The following is a 19665-nucleotide window of genomic DNA, read 5'->3' on the forward strand; positions in this document are numbered from 1 at the left end:
AAAATTGCTTTAAAAGAACATTAAGTACTACATCCTTAGAAAAGTGACCAGCTAAAAAAAGCAACTAAGAAAGAAAGAGGACTCACATGTTTTGCCTTCTAGAAAAATATAATTCTGTCTAAAATGAAAACTCTCAGGTAAATGTGTTCTCTTCAGACACTAAAGCCTAATTGGGCTGCTATTTCCCACCCACAGATTTGTCCACAGGAATTCCATATTAACTTTCTTGTTCTGAATCCATAGTATCCTGTACAGTTCCATCAATCTAAGACCAGAACCTGTGAAATTAGCATGTTCCAAGTCACTTTCATACAGTTACCTTTCTTTCTCAATTATGAAGTATCCTAAAAAGCACCCTATTTCTTCTTAGCTTCACATCTAGGCCATTAACATCAATAAGTGCTAATTCAGAGGTAGGCATAATAAGCATCCATTAAATCTATTGTTTTTTAGAATTTTTTCCATGTACCTTTTCAATACTTACAATTTCATTTATATTCTAACACATACCTTCACTCAGTCTAGACTCTCATTAAATCATACTTTTGAGTATGTAATACAAATACTTTATTTACATGCAGATATAATACCACACCATACAAAACATATACACTTCTCTAAAACTATGGGAAATGTTTTTCTCTATTCTTCCTAATGTACCCTCAACTGTATCCAATCCTCAGAATATCTTAAAGAAACCTGAATAAGTGAATCTAATTAAAAAAAAAGAAAAACTCAAAAGGCCACACCACAAAAGCACCAAATCCTTAATATTATTTGCTCCAAGAACAACTGCAGAATTTTTTTTAAGTGCTATAACATAAATGTGGACTATTATAACATGAATTATGTTAATAGAGTTTCCTAAATTTAAATAACAGAATAGATTGCTAAAAACAATTAAATGGCAACAAAGCAATTACTTCAAATACCAAAAATATCATCTTTTTACTGAATGCTAGTTATTCAATTCTATCAAAACTGTCCTGCAAAGACATAAATAAATGACAATAATATCTACCTGAAAAATGTTTTGAGAAACTTACCATCATTTTGGTTCTTGCCCTTCATCTCCTCCTTCCACGATAGGATGGTGTTCAGGGGAACATAGTCCCTTATGTATTCTTTGCGTCTCTCCTCTAAGGTCATCTTCAGTAAACGTTCTTGCAAAATAAAAGCAGAATCTCCATTTGTATTTAACTTTTAAGTTCAAGAATTGTTTTATAATTTAGTATTAATCATGTAAAGAAACTAAAGAATTGGCTGGGCTTGAGAAACATCAAAATGAAAATATAATGATATCATATTTGAATATTTAAAAATGTCAAGTTAATACCATATTACCAGAGGGGTTGGGGGGAGGGGTGGAAATCAAAGCTTGATGAGGAAGACTCTTATGATGGTCCAAGAAATAAATGAACTCTTTGAATCAATGTCTACTAACAGTCCATGTGCCAAGTAATATGTTTATACACTGCAGGCACAAAGGTGATCCTTTACCTTGAGTTCACAAGACAAAACAGGAATGGATAATATACAGAATAACAGCTACATAAGTGAAATACAAAGTCCTAAGACACGTATATACAAATGCTAAGAGCACAAGAAAAACAGCCACCACAGTATTTCCTTAATTAAAACATACCATCAACAATAAAAGTTTTCGTTTTTCAATTTAATAATATTTTTGTGGAGGTGATTAAATGCTACTTTTCAATATATATCTTGATAAAATATTTTTTTAAATGCATATTAGAATTAATGATGGTGGCAGTAAGTTCTTTATTAGTGCCGGTACTTCACACATATAATTTCATGGAAATAATCTTTCCAACAACTCAAAGAACATCAAAGTTCAGTAGCTGTCCAAAGCAAGAAAGCTTTCCATTAAAATCCAGTCAGATATCTCTAATAGTCAAAAAGTACAGCCTACACTATTAGTATACTACCTTCACAGGAAAAGCTCCTCAAAAGAGGTGATGTACGATGACGTACGTGTGTACATCAGCTATCATGTATTACATACTTTACCAGAGGTCTCCACAATGTAAAGACATGGACCACTGTACTCTCTCCCACTGTCTTTTAGCATACTACAAGGTGAATGGATTTAAGGATATTTAGTTTTAGGTGTATAACCCTCATAAAATAATCACTTTAAAAGATTCTTTCCAGGGACACCTGGGTGGCTCAGTGGTTGAGCATCTGCCTGCAGCTCCAGTCATGATCCCGTGGTTCCAGGATCAAGTCCCACATTGGGCTGCCTGCATGGAGACTGCTTCTCCTTCTGCCTCTGTCTCTTTCTTTCTCTCTCTCTCTCTCTCTCTCATGAATAAATAAATAATTTTTTTAAAAATAAGATTCTTTCCAGAAATAAACTGAAGTTATTAATATAAGCACAAGTGAACAGGAAATGGGATGGGGAACCAACATTTTTCCCTGCTCCTAGGACTGGCTTTTCTTCAGCCACATTAGGAGAAATTAATAACAAGATATTTTAATCAGATGTGATATAATCAAATCACAACACTACAGTACTCAAGGGTCAACACCGTACTGAATGTAAGATGCCTAAAAGGCATTCAAATTGAAATCCAAGGATCTGGAATTCAGGATTGAGGTCTAACCTAGAGATTTTGGAAATTACGACAGAAACTTCTGGTCCTAAAGGAAGTTCATAGGAATAGGTAAGGGATGTGACCAGATGTCAAAAAAACAAGGGAATGGACAAAAAGAAGGGAAAAATGAAATAAAACTCAGATGTCACTAGAGGCATACGGTGAATCAAAGTGCCAATGATGTAGAAACCAGAAGAGAAAAGAGTCTGAATAAGTAGAAGAGGGAGGGAGGTAGGGGGATGGGGTAACTGGATGATGGACATTAAGGAGGGCACATACGTAATGAGCCCTGGGTGTTATACAAGACTGATGAATCACTGACCTCTACCTCTGAAACTAGCAATACACTGTATGTTAACTAATTGAATTTAAATAAAAAATTAAGTAGAAGAGAGGAAATACTGTCAATTGCTACAAGAAGATCAGGAAGAATAAAAATTGGTTTTATCAATTGGATCACCAAAAGCACTGAAAGAAAGCAAAATGGTTAACACAGCTGTCTAGATTCTAATCCCAAACCATGCAAATCTATGTGATCTTGGGTTACTTAATCTCTTTATGTCTCAGTTTCTTTCTGAGGTAGGTTATTATGCACAATTCATCGATGAGGCAATTAAGCCAGAGAGGTTAAATAACTTACCTAACTGTACTGATAGTAAGCAGTTCAAGTAGGATTCAAATCAGACAAATGTTCAAAGCTCTCGACCCTATAGTACACTAAGTCACAGAACTGTTGTGAAAATTAAATGAAGTAAGCTATGTAAGGTACAGTAGTCCCCCTTATCCGCAGTTGTGCTTTCCATAGTTTCAGTACCCATAGTCAACTGCAGTTGGGAAGCAGATGATCCTCTCTCTGACATACTGTCAGAAAGTCAGTAGTAGCCTAACACTATGTCATGTCATTCACCTCATCTCATCTCATCACACAGGCATTTTATCATCTCACATCATCACAAAACAAATGAGTACTGTGTGACAAAATATTTGAGATACTATATTCATGTAACTTTTATTACAGTATATAGTTATAACTGTTCTATTTTGTTATTAGTTACTGTTAAAATGTTACTGTGCCTAACTTATAAATTAAACTTTATCATAAATAGGTATATACAGGGAAAAAACATAGCATATATTGTGTTTGGTACTATATACAGTCTTAGGCATCCACTGGGGGTCTTGGAATATATCCCCGTAAGTAGAAGATTACTGTACTCAGAATAGTATTGAGCACACAAACAAGATTCAAAAAGTAAACATCACTATTATTAGTACCATCACTATTATTACTGAGTGATTTTAGGAACATTCGTTTCACTAAAGCATAGCTGAGATCCAGGAGACTATGAGGGAACTGAGGAAAAGTGAGAAAAGCAACTCCAAGATGAATCCCTGTGGAAGGAAGACTATTTTAGAGACTCGAGTATTATTGTAACGCTGAGGAGGGGAACCGGAAGACACTGATAAAACCAAATATACCCAAAAGGCAATAAATGATAGCACAAGATCTCAAAGAATACAGGAGATGAGACAAAGAGCACAAGAAAAGTGCTTCCTTTAAAACAAGAACAGAGCTGAAAGGACAAAGGACATGTAAAGAAATGGACAAATGAGACCACAAAGGAAGACATTAGGGCTGTTCCTGTTATATGACATGTATTTTCTAAATGAACTAAAAGGAAATGTCACGTTTATATAGGAGGAAGGGATCCTGATGGCACAGAAAGCTTGAAGGAAATGGTAAATTTAGAATACTCACACAAAGGAGCAAAAGGGATGACTGGCACTTTCCAAAGCACTATCAAAAGAGTTCAAATCACTCATAGAGAAATACTGCAATATTAGTGGTCTAGGTTGAGAGATATTACGAAGCAAAGTATAGTTTTAGTAAGTGTCAGAAAGTAATACGGGAATGCAACCTGGCCTCTGTCTTTCCATTTATTTAAACATTTAAGCATGAACAGTTAGAAAAGAAACAAGATCAATAATAAGACAGTAAGATAAATCAATCAAATAATTTATGTTCCAGTACTTGAAATTATAATACACATGAAGTGGTTTTAAATTAAGGCTCAAAATAATACATCAATAATGTCTATTTAACACATGTAGACTTGAGAAATCCTTAGTTATTTGTTTAAACAATGAAACATACTGAGGACCGCAAACATCTATAGTTTCTTTGGCATTACACAAAACTTTTCCTAAAAGAATGCTTCCCCTTTACAATGAGTCTGCCCCATGAGCCAAGCATATAAGTAGACGGATCTACTATTAGACGGCACACTGAGTTAAAGTGTTTACAAAATGCCCTAACATTTCAATAAGGTGGATTAGTCTTCCTATAGAATTAAATAACAGCTGCAAAAATACAATTCCATCCTCACCAGTGCAATGAAAGAAAAAAGGTCACACATCCCATCAGCTTCTTTAATATTAGCTACGGTACTGAAAATCCTTTGTTCCTTCTTGATGGTATAATACATATTTTTAAATGCTAAGTATTCCAAAAATAGACATCCCCATACACTGAGACATACCCTAAAGTCTTCAAAATATAGTAAGTTTTCCCTTTAACATTAAACTTCATGCAAAAATTGGTTAGTTTTAGACAAGACAAATTTACTCTGTTAAATACCCTCTGTAATTGTGCATTTGCTTCTTTATTTAGAAAACATTAATTTGGTTATACTTTCCCCTACTGTTAGATCCAAATATATATATATACATATAAATATATATATATATATATAAAGACATTAAAGATTCTAAAATGCCTGCTTGCCACAGTTCAAATGTGTAGGTGTTAAATAAAGGAACCTTTATAACATTGTTACTTTAGAGGAATATTATGACAGAAAAATACTTCCTAGGCAATCACCATAACTTTATCAATGAATCATGTATTGTAAACAATCTATAGGATTTCCACTATTTTACCTTATTATCAATAATACAAAACATTCCAAGACCAATAAAAATGGGCATAGAGGATCTCTGAATGCTTATAAGGTAAATCCTTGTTCAAAGTGTGTTGAAACTAAAGTAACTGCCACTGCAAAAACAAAGCAAGATTATTTTACACTACTTTATATGTACCGGGCTATTATTCTCAACATTTGTTTAGTGACACCAGAATTTTTAGTTCTATATAAGCTCCATAACATTAAGACATAATTAAGTGACCTACAAACCTAATGTTTCAATATTTTAAAGGCATTTTAATTGGATTGTTCAATTATGTTAAATCTTCCCAGTTCATTTGAAAAAAAAAAAAAAACCCTTTCTCATCCCCTCCCTTCCTTCTGCATTGTTTGAAGTAGGCTTTATAAAAGATTTTTCTTTCTGCATACATTCCCTTTCTTTTGTCCACTGTAAAAGGCCAGAACTTTCAAAAAGAATCTACAGGTTTTAAAGAGCTATTATCAATGAAATCAACTCTCAACCTAATCACTCGAGTGATTCTAATATGAAGCAGATGGGATACTCTGGAGAACTTTGCACTACCCTCACCCGACCTCACTCTGGATACACACGTTTAGTCTGTGTCTGCAGTAGCAACCAAGTATTTTTTGCTACGCTTCTGTAAAAAAGCTAAAGAATTTTACAAGTGTGCGGTGAAGGGCATGAAAGAAAAAACGCCGGAGACTAAAGTTTTTTTTTCTTGGAATATTATCTAAATAGGATGCCAGAGAAAAGGAGGAGAGGGAGAAAGAAAAGAGGATTGGATGGCACACTTCTGTATCTTACAAACATCAGTGCCACTGTCAATCCAGCTGGTCTGGATAAGCTTTGATATGCACAAAATTCTGGGGTAGGTCCACTCATTGCCAGTGGTATCAGTTTTGCACTCTTAGACTGAGCAACTTCCGATTACAAATGGCAATGCAATACACAAACACCCTGCAGAGAAAAGCCCATTCAGACTTCTCTGAAAGCGCTTATCCTCACGGACAAGACGCCCGTTTTCAGTTCCCCCTAGAGCTCCAGGCTTCAAAAGTCACAGTGCGGCGCGGAAAGGACCTGGAGAAAGGGTGCTGGCCAGGAGGTGCAGACTAAGGTGCCCCCCGCAGCGCGGGGCGGGGGGGGGGGGGGGGGCAGCGGCAGCCGCAGCCCGGGCGCCCGCCGGCGGGCACGTGTCCCTGGACAACCGGGCCGCGAGTCCGAAAGTCCCAGCTGGCGGCCGGGAGAGGGCGGGGGGGCCCCGAGCAAGTTGTGCCGCGCCCGAGGGCTGCCGCGCGGGGTCCACGGCAGCAGCCACGCGAAGGCAGCGGGGCGCGGGAGAAGGGCACCGGGCGCGGCAGGCGGCAGGCGGCGAGGGGCGGGCGCCCACACGTGCGCGAGCTGCAGGTGCCCGGGGGCGGCGCGTGCACGCCGCCGTGCGCGCGCGTGTGCGCGTGTGTACACACGGACTCGCCAGGGAGGCGGCACCGGCCGGGCGGGAGCGAGAAGGGAGCTCGGGCGAGGGCGCCGCGGCACGCACAGCCCTGACCCCCGCCCCCACGCGGCCCCCACCCCCGCACCCCCAGGACACGACGGGCCGGTTACCTTTCTCCTCTCTCCACACCTTTTTCTTCTTGTTGCTGGGGTACATGCTGCCGTGGGGGTGGCTGGCTTTAAGCTGCAAGTTCCCCAGGCTCACGGGCAAACAGGGTGTGTGTGGAGTGGGAGGGGTGGGAGGGGGCACTCGGGAGGAAAAAGTGCAAGAGGCTCCGCGTCCCGCGCCGCTCGCCAGTCGCCGCCCTCTCCCCTCAGCCCGCGCTCGGCGTCGGCTCCCACCCGCCTCAGCCCCGCGGCCGCCACCACAGCAGCACCTCAGAGCCTGTCAACTAGGTCACGCCTCGCGCTAACCTAACCCCCGCGCAGGCCCCGCCTCCCAGCCGCTAGGCAGCGACGCCTCCCATTGGCTGCACCGCCCGCCGCTCTCCGCGTTCCGGGCACCGCGCGCCCCGACTTCGGCCCCAGGGCGCACGCGCAGGCGCAGGCTCGGGCCAGACGCCGAGGACGCTGGGGAGCTGGAGGGGGCGGAGCCGAGGCGCGAGGAGGCTGGAGAGGGCCTCGCGTTGGGGGGCGGGGCCTGGCGCCGACGCCTGGGAGGAGCGTGAGGTTCTGGCGCTTCCCTCGGCTTCGCCGCGCCCGGGGGACCTGAGGGCGGGGCCTGTCGGGCCGAGCGCGCGCGGTGACCGGCGAATCAGCGGGCGAAGGCGGCCTGCGGGGCCGAGGAGCGTAAAGCTGGGAGGAGGACGGAGCCGACGCGCGGTGTCCGCGCCGACGCTGACTGACCCGGCGGGGTGGGCTTTACCGGATAACCTGAAAACTTTCCGCTTGGTGAGTAAATATAACCCGAAGAAGAGAAAGGGTCGGGAAATAGTTCCGGACCATACACAACCAGGCCCTCCCTCTCTTAGTAAAAATCACTTTTCGCCGGAGTGTTGTGAAGTTTGGAAAGACCCAAGATCAACGGGACTAAACAAGGCTCGTAGGAACGGAGCAGTGGCCCACCAAAATGTCATATTGGAAACAAAAATCTGACGTCAAATCAGCTTCAAGTGGGCGTCAGCCGGAGTCAGGTCTTCCTATCCACCAGCAATTGCTTCGAATTAAGGCACTGGGTTAAAGAGCTGCCTTGATTCTGGCTAAAACTAATCTGTTGGTGTTCTGAAAATCCAGTTCGGATAGAGTCCACAAGAGTAGGGTGACCTAGAATTTAGAGGAAGTTTGGCAACTCCTTCCCCCAAATGTATTGCATTTCTAAATATCAGACCATCTACAAGGTTGATTTGGTGGATGTAGTGACTCCACATTTATTTGACAATTGGGGTGCCTTGTTATATGTGTAGTGTTTAAGCCAAGTGTGTAAGAACTAATATTTGCAACAATTTTTTTTTTATAATATAAAAAAACAAGGGGATCCCTGGGTGGCGCAGCGGTTTGGCGCCGCCTTTGGCCCAGGGCGCGATCCTGGAGACCCGGGATCGAATCCCACGTCGGGCTCCCGGTGCATGGAGCCTGCTTCTCCCTCTGCCTGTGTCTCTGCCTCTCTCTCTCTCTCTCTGTGTGACTATCATAAATGAATAAAAATTTATAAAAAAAAAAAAAATATATATATATATATATATAAGAAAACAGGAAGAAAGAGGTAGGTCCTATCAAGGTTTAAAAAAAAAAAAGGAGGGATCCCTGGGTGGCGCAGCGGTTTGGCGCCTGCCTTTGGCCCAGGGCGTGATCCTGGAGACCCGGGATCGAATCCCACATCGGGCTCCCGGTGCATGGAGCCTGCTTCTCCCTCTGCCTGTGTCTCTGCCTCTCTCTCTCTCTGTGACTATCATAAATAAATAAAAATTTAAAAAAAAAAAAAAAAGGAGAGAAATGTTTGGGTAACAGGACACTCATGCGTAGGATTCATGACATAGTAAGGTAATGATTTTTATTTCAACATTGCCTCTGCCTCTGTTTTTCTTTTAATGTGAATTTGGCTGGGAGAAATAAGGAAGGCTTGAAGAAGGAAGTGACATTTGGGCTAGTAATAAAAATATGCACTTATTTTTTGGCAGTGGAAATAAAATGAGGGCTCTGAAGACACAAAAGTACTATCAATAAAAATTGGAAATGAAATAGATTTTGGGAACAGAATGAGGAAGAGAAGGAAGGTAAGAGTTTTGTGAAATAGTATAAGAGGAGAAAAGCACTATTATTAATAATATTAGGCAATGTAGAAGCAGTTGCAGATTTTGTGAGAAATATATTGAGTTCTTATTTAGAAATGCTGTATGTAAAGTGTCTGCAGGAAAGTGCATCAGACTGGACACTCTCCCCTTTATTACAAGAGGGAGACTGTTTCCACCCCAGCCTGTAAGTCCACCACCTATGCTGTCTTGGGAACCTGATACAATGCTACTGATTATTCTTTGTTCCATGTCAACTCAAGAAACTGGAACCATCCATCAACTTTTAAACTTTTTCAAGTCACTTCTATATTAAAAAATAAATAAATTCCTCTTGTGATTCCACAACACCCTCCAGCTACTGCTTATCCTTCCTTTCCAAAAGGTTATCAATACCCACTGTGTCAGTTTCCTCACATCCCACTTTCTGCTTTTCGGTTCATTTTCTTCTGGGTTCTATCCTATTAAACAACTAAAATAGCTCTTATTAAGGTGACCAGTGACCTTCATCTGCTTTTTAATGGACATTTTGCTAATTTCTCTTACAAGATCACTCAGCAGCATTTAACAGTCTTAATCTGTCATTTCTTCTTGCGGCATTCTTTACCTTCAATTTTTGTCACCCTTTGAGATTCCTCTTGTATGGCCATTCCTTCTCAGTTTCCTTTGCTGGCTCATCCTCCTTTTTAGCCATTACATTTTGGAGTTCATTAAGGCTTAGTCTTGGCCCTTTGTCTCTTTTCACTGTATACTTTTTCTTTGAATATTTTCATCCATGTTCACGGTTCAGTTACTCTTATAACTGAATAAGTTATAACTTATAACTTCTCAATCCAGGGGAAGTTCTACTCCACAGGGAATACTGGCAGCGTCTGGACACATTTTCAGTTGTCCCAACTGGGAAAAGAATGCTAGCGGGCAGAGGTCAAGGATGCTGCTAAGCATCCTAAAATGCATGAGACAACTCACTGCCACAAAGAATCATATGGCCCAAAATGTCAACATGGCTGAGATTGGGAAACCCTGAGTTACACCAGTGACTCCCAAATTTATTATCTTCAGCAAAAATTTCTTCTTGAACTTTATACCTATACATGCTACCATGTATTGAACCTCAACTTTAAGAGTCAGTGTTATGAACTGGTTGAAAAGCATCTGAAACCAGACCATCTGGATTCAAATCCTGGGTTCACCCTATTGACTATGTGACTCTTGGCAAGTTACTCAGTCTCTCCCTCTTGCTTTTTTAAATTATTTATGTGGAGATGAAAAAAATGGTATTGGGATCCCCGGGTGGCTCAGTGCAAGTTGAGCGTCCGCCTTTGGCTCAGGGCGTGATCCTGGTGTACTGGGATCAAGTCCCACATTGGGCTCCCCACAGGGAGCCTGCTTCTCTCTATATGTGTATGTCTCTGCCTCTTTCTGTGTCTCTCATGAATAAATAAATAAAATTTTTTTAAAAAAGAAAATATAGTATCTACCTTGATTATTATGAGGATGAAGTAAGTTAAAACACTGGAAGTGACTAGCACCTAGTAAATGAGGCAGAGATGTTTACTGATACAATTTTCTCTCTCTTGACCCATAGGAAGATATTTCCCAGCCTCCCTTGAAGTTAGATAGGACGCGTAACTAACTGAGTGAGTTATAAGGCAAGAGTGATGTATGCCACTTCTAGGCCTAACCATCAAATCCTTTGTACACTCATCCATATTCTCTCTTTTCTTTTCATGGTGATCTCTGAAGCAGCATCTTGAGAAGGAAGGAGCTTGGATCCCTGAGACACTGCTTAAAGGAGTATCTCAGGGATCCAAGGAATACCACATTAGGCTATGACATAAACAAGAAACGTTCATTATGTTAAGGGATTGATATTTAGAGAGTATTTGTTTCAGCATTAAGTATAATTATTCTGACAAAATAACATTATACAAAAGTATTAAATATTAATATTTAATGTCTCAAAAGTACCTAAAATGTACCATGTACCACACTGAACTCATGATCTTTCCTCCTCCACACTTAGATTTCTTCCAGCATCCCCTATCTCTTTGAATAGCTTCAGCTGACAGTGTGATTATATCTGGAGATAGGGTCTTAGGAGGTATTCAAGAAAGATGAAAAATAGTTGTAATTCAGTTTTCAGAGAAACCGGTAATATATTCTCAAGAAGATATTGTCAGAAATGTCACATATCTCACAGAGATCAAGTAGGATGAGAACTGAGAAAAGACTATTAGATTTATAGTCTATGTAAATCAGTGAAAATAAAAACAGTTAAAGAAGTGAGAGCAACAAGAAGCAGCAATTGTATACTATTTTTTTCAGATGTTTAGAGGCTAGAGAATAATTAGAGGAGATGTAGTTGAAAGGATACCAGAACCAAAAGAAAATTTTTCCAAGAGAAATGAAATAAAAAGTGTTTAATTAAGAAGATTGTTGCCAAAAGATTGAAACAAAAAAAAAAAAAAAAAGAGAGAGAGAGAGAGAGAGGAAAGGACAAATGTTAGAAAGAAATACCAGGAAAAGATGAAGTAAATGCAGATAGAATCAAAAGTGAGAGAAGTCTGGAACTTAGAATATAGAATATAGAAATTTTATCTTTTTGTCATGAATTAGAAAAGAGAAAAGAGATTCAAAAAAATTTTAAATAAAAAGGAAGTGGAGGGCAGATAGGTCCAATGAGCTCAATTTCAGTAAAAGTAGGAGGCAAAATCATCTGCTTAAAGATGCTTATGAATCTGGATCCAAATGGGGAATGAAAAAAAAGATTATTTGGAGAATGTTTCCAAATGATATTTAAGAGTTTAATTAAATTGTATTTAGGTACTTTTTAAAAGTACAGGAGTTAGGAAAATCCCATTTTGAACTCCTCTGGTAAAAGGAAAAGATACTAGGGATTATTCTGAATAATAGTCCCAAAGATTCCAGGACCTAATCTCTGGAACTTATGAATGTTACCTCATTTAGTAGAATGGACTTTGCAGATGTGATTGAGGATCTTGAGATGGGAAAATGATCCTGTATTATTATGGTTGACCCTAAGTGTAATCATAGTGTCCTTATAAAAGGAAGACATATTGAAGCACTGGGAAACTAATTTGTAAAAGGAGTAAACCTGGAAATTCAAGGCAATAAATATGTCTCTTTCTAAAGTAATTACCCATGCACACTGTAAAAGTTTAGCATATTTTAGGTATAATTTCCTCAGCTAGCTCCATTCCTTGCATACCGCTTTTACCTAGATATTCATCATCATTTCTAGTCCCAGCCTTGAGGGTACCCACCTGTGAAATACCATATTGTTAAAGATACTGAAGAGGGTGTTTTTAAATACCTTTTAATGAAAGTGTAATAAAATGCCTTTTTCTAAAAGTCATTGACCAAAAAAAAAAAAAAAAAAGTCATTGATCACTGGGATTCATTTGCCTTTGTTCCAATAAAACCTCAACAGTACCTTTCTCCAATGGAAGATAAATATTTTCATCCAGATAGGGACGAAAGCAGACTTAGTCAATATGGTTCTTGTCCACCACAGCATTCAGATATTAGAGTAAAGGATGATGTCATGTCAGCTCATATACTTAATTGTGTTTTCATATAAGTGCAGCTTGCACTGCTGAAGGTAAAATAAAAAAAACTTCTAGTGGTTCTAAATATTATTTGAACATTATTGTTCATGTGGACATGTACAAATTAGACTTCAGGTTTCTTCCTTTGCTTTCAGAGAGCAACTCTTACATATCTCAAACCTATCCCATTATCTCCTACCAGAGGAGTAGCAGACTAGATATGGTTCCCTCCCCATAGCCTGCTCTCTTCAGCAGCTGTCATCATTCCAGTTGAAAGGAACTTCCTGGCAGCTCATTGGCCCAAGAGTAAGGAAATGGTTGCTTAGCAACCAAATCCTGACACACACACCGCCCCCCAGACCTGAAAGAGGAAGCTTGAGGGCCAGCCACCTAGTTCTGCCTGTGTTATAGTGAAGACGAGCTGTAGGAGAAGATGAAGCCCTTGTCCCTGTTAATGGAGATATTGGTCATTCTTGAGGTCATAATTAAAAGTAAGTTTTTCTGTCCTTATGGTTGTCTATGAGGGTCTTTTCTCCTTAACAGCAGTAAGGGTGGAAGCTGATTAGAAGATCAGAAGTAACCACACAATACTTGCAATTGATACCATTTTTGGGTAAGTACTTCAAAATATCCAAGAAGGATAGATTATTTAGGACAATACTTGGAAAGGATGTATGTATGAGAGAGAGAGAGAGAGAGAGTGAAAGAGTGAAAGAGCAAAAGGGATGGAGGGAGAGAAGAAAAAATAAAAAAGATTGAACAAATCTACAAGGAAAGCACTATAGTAATTTTTATAGAGTACGGATATTTAAGACAGATTGTTAAATTTTATTAAATCCAGAGTATTATGAAGATCTGGTTCCAGGACTTTAATGGAAAAGTAGAGAACTCAAAGAGTGCTAAAGTGCATTAATTTATATTCTTGCAATACTTTTTTAATCTTTTGACAATAACAATTGTACTTCCAAAGTTTTCATGATTCCTAACTATTTACTATCTTAAAATGGAAATTATTTTGCAGGCTTCTCTGGCCATTTATTAATTAATTTTTACTCAATCCTCAGATAATTTACTCATCATGATTTCAATCTAAGAAATATTTATTTACTTAACCCAGGAATGCAAGTTTGATGTAATATCCAAAAATTAATTACTGTAACATACATCAATAGAATAAAAGACAAAAACCACACAACCATCTCAACTGATACAGAAAAGACATTTGACAGAATTCAACACCTCTTTCTGATAAAACACTCAACAAATTAGAAATAGAAATTTCCTCAACCTAATAAAAAGCACCTTCAAAAAATCTACACCTCTACCTACACTTGTGATGGATGTAGCATAAAGTATAAACCTATCAAATCACTCAGTTGTACACGTGAAACTAATGTAACACTGTAATGTCAACTAACTAAAAAAAAAAAAAAACACACACACACACCTAATGTATTTAATGGTGAAAACCTGAATACTTTCCCCTAAGATCAGGAACAAAAAACATTTTGGTTATTTCTGTGCATTCATTTCAACATACAGGAGAGCCTACTTAAGGCGGTTAGATAAAAACAAGAAATAAAAGACATAAAGATTGGAAAGAAAGAAGTAAAATTATCTGTATTCATTAAAGATGTGATTTTATGTATAGAAAACCATAAGGTATCCACTAAAAAACTGTTAGAACTAAGAAATGAGTTCAGCAAGGTTGCAGAATAAAAGGTCAATATACAAAAATCAACTCTATTTCTTTACAGTCACAATGAGCAAACAAAAACTGAAATTAACAGTTCCATTTAGAGTAGCATCAAAAAGAATAGAATACTTAGGAATAAATTTAATAAAGTGAAAAATCATACTCTGAAAACTACAAATATTGTTGAAAGAAATTAAAGAAAACCCCAATAAATGAAAATATTTCTCATGTTTGTGGATTGGAAACCTTAATATTAAGACAGCAATATTCTCCAAATTGGTCTACAGATCAATACAAAATCCCAGCTGACTTCTTTGCAGAAATTAAGAAAATGATCTGAAAATTAATACAGAAATGAACATTTTTTAAACAAAAAGAACAAATTTGGAGGACTCACTTCCCAATTTCACATTTATTACAAAGCTACAGTAATCAAGACAGTATGGTACTGGCATGAGGACAGACCTATAGATGAATGGAATATCATGGAGTTCAGAAATAAACCCTCACATTTACATGGTAAATTGATTTTTTGGCAAAGATGCCAAGAGAACTCAATTGATAGGGGAAAGAATAATGTCTTCAACAGATAATGGAGATGACTACAGAGCCACAGGCAAAAAAAAAGAATTTGGATAACTACCTCACACCATACATAAAAATTAATGTAAAGTGGGTGAAAGTACTAAATATAATAGCTAAAGCTTTAAAACTCTTAGAAGAAAACAGAGATAAATCTTTGTAACCTTGGATTAGGCAGTGATTTCTCAAGTATGTCACCAAAAGCACAAGAAAAGAAGAAACAGATAAATTGGACATCATCAATATTAAACACGGTTATGCTTCAGGACATCATCAAGAAACTGAAAAGGTAACCTAAAAAACAGGAGAGAATTTTTGCAAATCATACATCCATAAGGTTTAGTATTCACATAGAAACAACTTTTACTACTCATTGGCAAAATGACAACCCAATTTTTTAAATGGGCATTAAACATTTGTGTACAAGTTTTCTGTTTGGACATATGCTTTCATTTCTCTTGAGTATGTACCAATGGAATTGTATAACTATGTCTCCAGAGATGATACAAAAATGGCCATCAAATACATCAAAAAATGTTAAACATCATTCATCACTGAGAAAATGCTAATCAAAACCACAGTGAGATGCCACAATAAGGACTTAACTATAGCAATAGTAGTGGAGACTGAGAGAAGTAGATGGATGACAAAGCTAGAGAAAATAGTGACATAAGAGTCCAAAGTGAGAATGTGCTGAGAAGATGGACATGTCCAATAATGCCAAGTGCTAGAGTTAGGAAGTGAGGCAAGTGTCAACAAGTGACCCCTGGATTTAATAGCTGGGGAATCTTTACCTTTCCAGGACAGAGAAACAGGGACAAAACCTGATATTGATATGAGTGAATAGGAGAGAAAGTAGAGACAGTAATGATAATTAGAGTTCTTTCTGGATTGTGGCACTTTGCAGGGTCAAACTTGAGTTTTCAACAGTTGATTTATTGATTGCAGGTCTACAGAAACCCAGGGAAGTAGTTAGTAGGGGAGAAGAGAGTTACTTTACAAGCGAGTGCTAAAAGACCTAAGATTCATACACAGACAGGTTTTAACCCCACTGTTCTTTTCCTGCCTTTCTACCTCTAGTTCTCTAGGCAAAACAAACAGGTCTGCCTTTTTTTCATTCAAATAAACATTGTAAATTTGCATATTGTTTTTTCTAGACATTTTTTTCACTTAATGCTCAATGTACTTTGACTTCACCTATATAAAAATATTGAGAGAGGGAAACTACCACACCATGTAATTATTCCTGACTGCATTCGCCTACAGAAAGTTCTAAAAGAATTGCTGAGATTTTTTTTTTTTATTGCCTTTTGGTAAATCCTCCGAATAAAGTAGTTGATGCTGATGGGAAGATAGTTTATCCCAAAGTGTGGCTTAGAAAATGAAAGTAAAATCAATAGTATGTTGTTGTTTTTCTCTTTCCACCCTACCAACCCAGCCTCTGATTTAAAGTAACATAGGGTATATAACTTAGGCAGAACAAAGACATTCCCAGAAGTTCTGGCTCCAGGTTATCAAGGATCCAAGGTTTCTCTATCTTATCTATCTTTTTTTAGTAGTAATTCTTCACTACCATACAAGCTCTACAATTAGAAAAAATAAAATAATATAAAGTAAAATAAAACAAAGTTTATTGCAACTCTCTTTCCCCTGACACCCACCCAGCAACTCTATCCCAGTTGAAAAAGTCAAGTTTTCATCGATCTCAAACTAATCGGAATTCAGAAAGCAATTGTCTAGCAACCATTATCTAGTTCCCTGTCAGGTCCAAACAGGAGTCACATAAAGGCCAATTCCTGGACATGTTTCATAGGATACTGAGCCTAAGCAGTACAAGCAGACTATATGTTAGTGCTTCAGAAATAGGCTTGCTATTACCAGTGCTGTTTTGAATAACTTGTGAAATTTAGGAGTTCTAAGTTACCTATGCTTTCTTTCAGTTCTTTTACATTATACTTCTAAAAGGGGGGGTGAATGCATTGCAAATATCTGGAGCATCTTTCCTTGAAGACAAGCAAGAGAGAGCAGGTGTGTTACAGTGGGATTGTTAACTACGAAGAGAAATTTGACTGCTTATAGATCAGTAAGGAAGCTGATTTCTCTTTTGTGAATTCTCCTAAAAGATGTAAGGCTCTTTCTTCATAACCTAGGTTCATCTGAAAGGTTTCTACAACTCTACAGTTCTACTACTACTTCTACAATCACTAGTACTCTTTAAAATCAGTAGGACAGCACTCCTTGTGGGGAGGGCAGCTCTCAAGCTAAGGAAAGCTGGAGGAATAGACCTTCCCCCACCGCTACTAAACCCATTAATGGCCAAACAGCTTTATTTCCCATTACACAGGCTGCTTTGAGGAACTGCCTTCTTCTGACCCTCTTCCCAATTCTCCATTTTCTCCATACAAGCGTTCATTTTTTTTTAAGATTTTATTTATTTATTCACGAGAGACAGAGAGAGAGAGGAAGAGACAGGCAGAGGGAGAAGCAGGCTCCATGCAGGGAGCCCGATGTGGGATTCGATCCTGGATCCCAGGATCACGCCCTGAGCGAAAGACAGACGCTCAACCGCTGAGCCACTCAGGCATCCCCATACAAGGGTTCATATGTCTCTCTTGTCACATACCGGCCCCCAGAATTCTCTTTGCCAGTGACAGCCCTCTGCCTGTTCCTGATTGATCCTAAGATCTACTTCCTATCCATTGAGACTGCTCTTTCAAAGAATACCAATAGCCCACTGATGACTAATCCAGTAGCCTCTCACTGTTCTTGCTACTTTATCTCTATGCAGCATTTGATACTATTCACCATCTTCTTTCCCCCTGAACCTATATAGAATCTTAGGCACTCTACTAGTTTGCCTTTCTCAACTCTCCCATTAAATGTTATGCCCAAAGTTCAGTGCATGGCTCTCCTGCTTTTCATATTCTATGTCTGTCACTCTCTCCCAAGCCCCAGCTTCTTTTACATATGTATTTGCATCCTAGACCTTCCTCCTGATCTCTAGATGTATAGGTCAGTTGTATGATGATCATGAATAGTTTATGGTCAGCAAAAGTCTTCAATTCAAACTCAAAGTTAGTTCCTCTTTGGTATATCTTTTATTAATGGCATCAATATCCCTCCCTAGTCCACTACTTCTCAAGCACAAAACCTCAAAATTGTATAATCATGCAGTTATAATGCACTATCATCTAATTTAATGTTTTTTTTATAGATGTAGGACTGAGGCCCAGAGTGGTGAAATTGATTCCCCAAGGTCATTCTGCAAAGCCAGTTCTAGAGCCAGAATCTCCAAATCCTTTACAATTATTAATTCCTTTATTCCTTCACCAGATCCTGTCAATTCCACAGTGCTTCTCCCATTTATGCATTTTCATGTCTCAATTTAGAGTCTCAGTATCTTTTAGCTATACGACTGAACTTTTAACTCTTCTCTTTTATTCACAATACAGTACTGCCAGAAATAATATTCCTAAACCCCAGACTTGATCATAATTTTCAGGCACCTCCTTTATGCAGAATAAAATTCCAACATCTAGTCCAGCCGTCAAAACTCTATGCAATTATATCCCAACTTCTTTCTGTTTTGTCTCTGTTACACACATATTTTATTCCAACTAATTCAAACTATCAGCTACTCATTATACCTACCTTTCTTACTTGCATGTCTTTCTCAATCTGTTCTGCAGACAACCTGCAATGATGGTCCATCTGCAGGAATGTACTGGCATCCCATTTTCTTCCCCAACACCACCATAAGTCTACAGTACAATATCCTGCTCATCTTTTAAGGTCCATCTCAAGTTCTACTACCAAAAGAAAAAAAAAAAATTTTCCAAGCCCTTCCTTGTAGCACATTGAACCTTTATTTTCTTTATTTTCTTATGCATGTTGGCCTCATAAATGAGTTAGTTTTTAACCCCCTCACCAGATTGTCAACAATTTTTAAAATTAGCACTTGTAACACTTTAAAATTTGTAAAACACATTTCCAAAACCTGGGGTAGATCATGCAGACTTTCGTATTCGTCTAAATTTACAGATTTTTCAAAACCCTGAAGAATAGAGTGTAGTGAGACTTGAATCCTTCAGTGGGATTCAAGTTTTGTTTTGTTTTTACTCTGTATCACCTGTTAGTTATTCTAAGTCTGTATTCTACAAAGTGGACTGCTCTTGAGTTTTTGCCTCATAATCATATTTACTTGCCGCAGGCTGTTTCTACATGCTACCAAGCAGCCAGATGAAAAATAAAAAATTCAATCCATCACTCAAACATTTTAAAATGTAGTATATATATGTTTGCTTCTGTATAGAATAAACAGCTGGGTGATTATTTACTTTTCAACCAGTTATTTTGGCAGTAGGATGATTACATAAACCCTATCAGTGGGATTTTATCAGTTTTTCATTGATTTTATAATTTTACTGACATCTGTAATTTATTTACTGTAGCCATCTAATTTGATTTATATAGTTCATCATCCAAAGAAGATATGGTAGTCCAGAAAAACTGGTTTGTTTAGACTTCCTTAA

At 38.5% G+C, this 19665-nt stretch overlaps 2 protein-coding genes across 19 annotated transcripts in view; one reads left to right on the top strand and one right to left on the bottom strand.

Annotated features, from left to right (window-relative positions):
* MACROD2 (mono-ADP ribosylhydrolase 2) overlaps positions 1-7466 on the bottom strand; it is a 1919734-nt gene extending 1912268 nt beyond the window's left edge. For 2 of the 4 annotated variants that reach the window (XM_077872168.1, XM_077872167.1), the window contains exons 1-2: positions 7167-7466; positions 1047-1163 (exon numbers count right to left, since the gene is read on the bottom strand). In XM_077872168.1, the coding sequence (XP_077728294.1) occupies positions 1047-1163; positions 7167-7212 (163 nt within the window). In that variant the 5' untranslated portion in view covers positions 7213-7466. The remainder of the gene's footprint in view (positions 1-1046; positions 1164-7166) is intronic. The other 2 variants (XM_077872166.1, XM_077872165.1) reach the window with 2 other exon arrangements.
* A 286-nt stretch (positions 7467-7752) lies between these two features.
* The window catches only part of SEL1L2 (SEL1L2 adaptor subunit of SYVN1 ubiquitin ligase), a 145417-nt gene continuing 133504 nt past the window's right edge, over positions 7753-19665 (top strand). For 5 of the 15 annotated variants that reach the window (XR_013364807.1, XR_013364806.1, XR_013364805.1 and 2 more), the window contains exon 1: positions 13182-13346. Coding sequence is in view for 5 of the 15 variants with exons in the window: in XM_077872163.1 (XP_077728289.1) it covers positions 13289-13346 (58 nt within the window). In the remaining 10 variants the exon portion in view is untranslated. Of the gene's footprint in view, positions 7947-13181; positions 13347-13398; positions 13469-19665 lie in introns of those variants that run through there. The other 10 variants (XM_077872162.1, XM_077872152.1, XM_077872159.1 and 7 more) reach the window with 6 other exon arrangements.

The sequence above is a fragment of the Canis aureus genome, chromosome 26 (assembly GCF_053574225.1).
Source record: "Canis aureus isolate CA01 chromosome 26, VMU_Caureus_v.1.0, whole genome shotgun sequence".
NCBI lineage: Eukaryota > Metazoa > Chordata > Mammalia > Carnivora > Canidae > Canis > Canis aureus.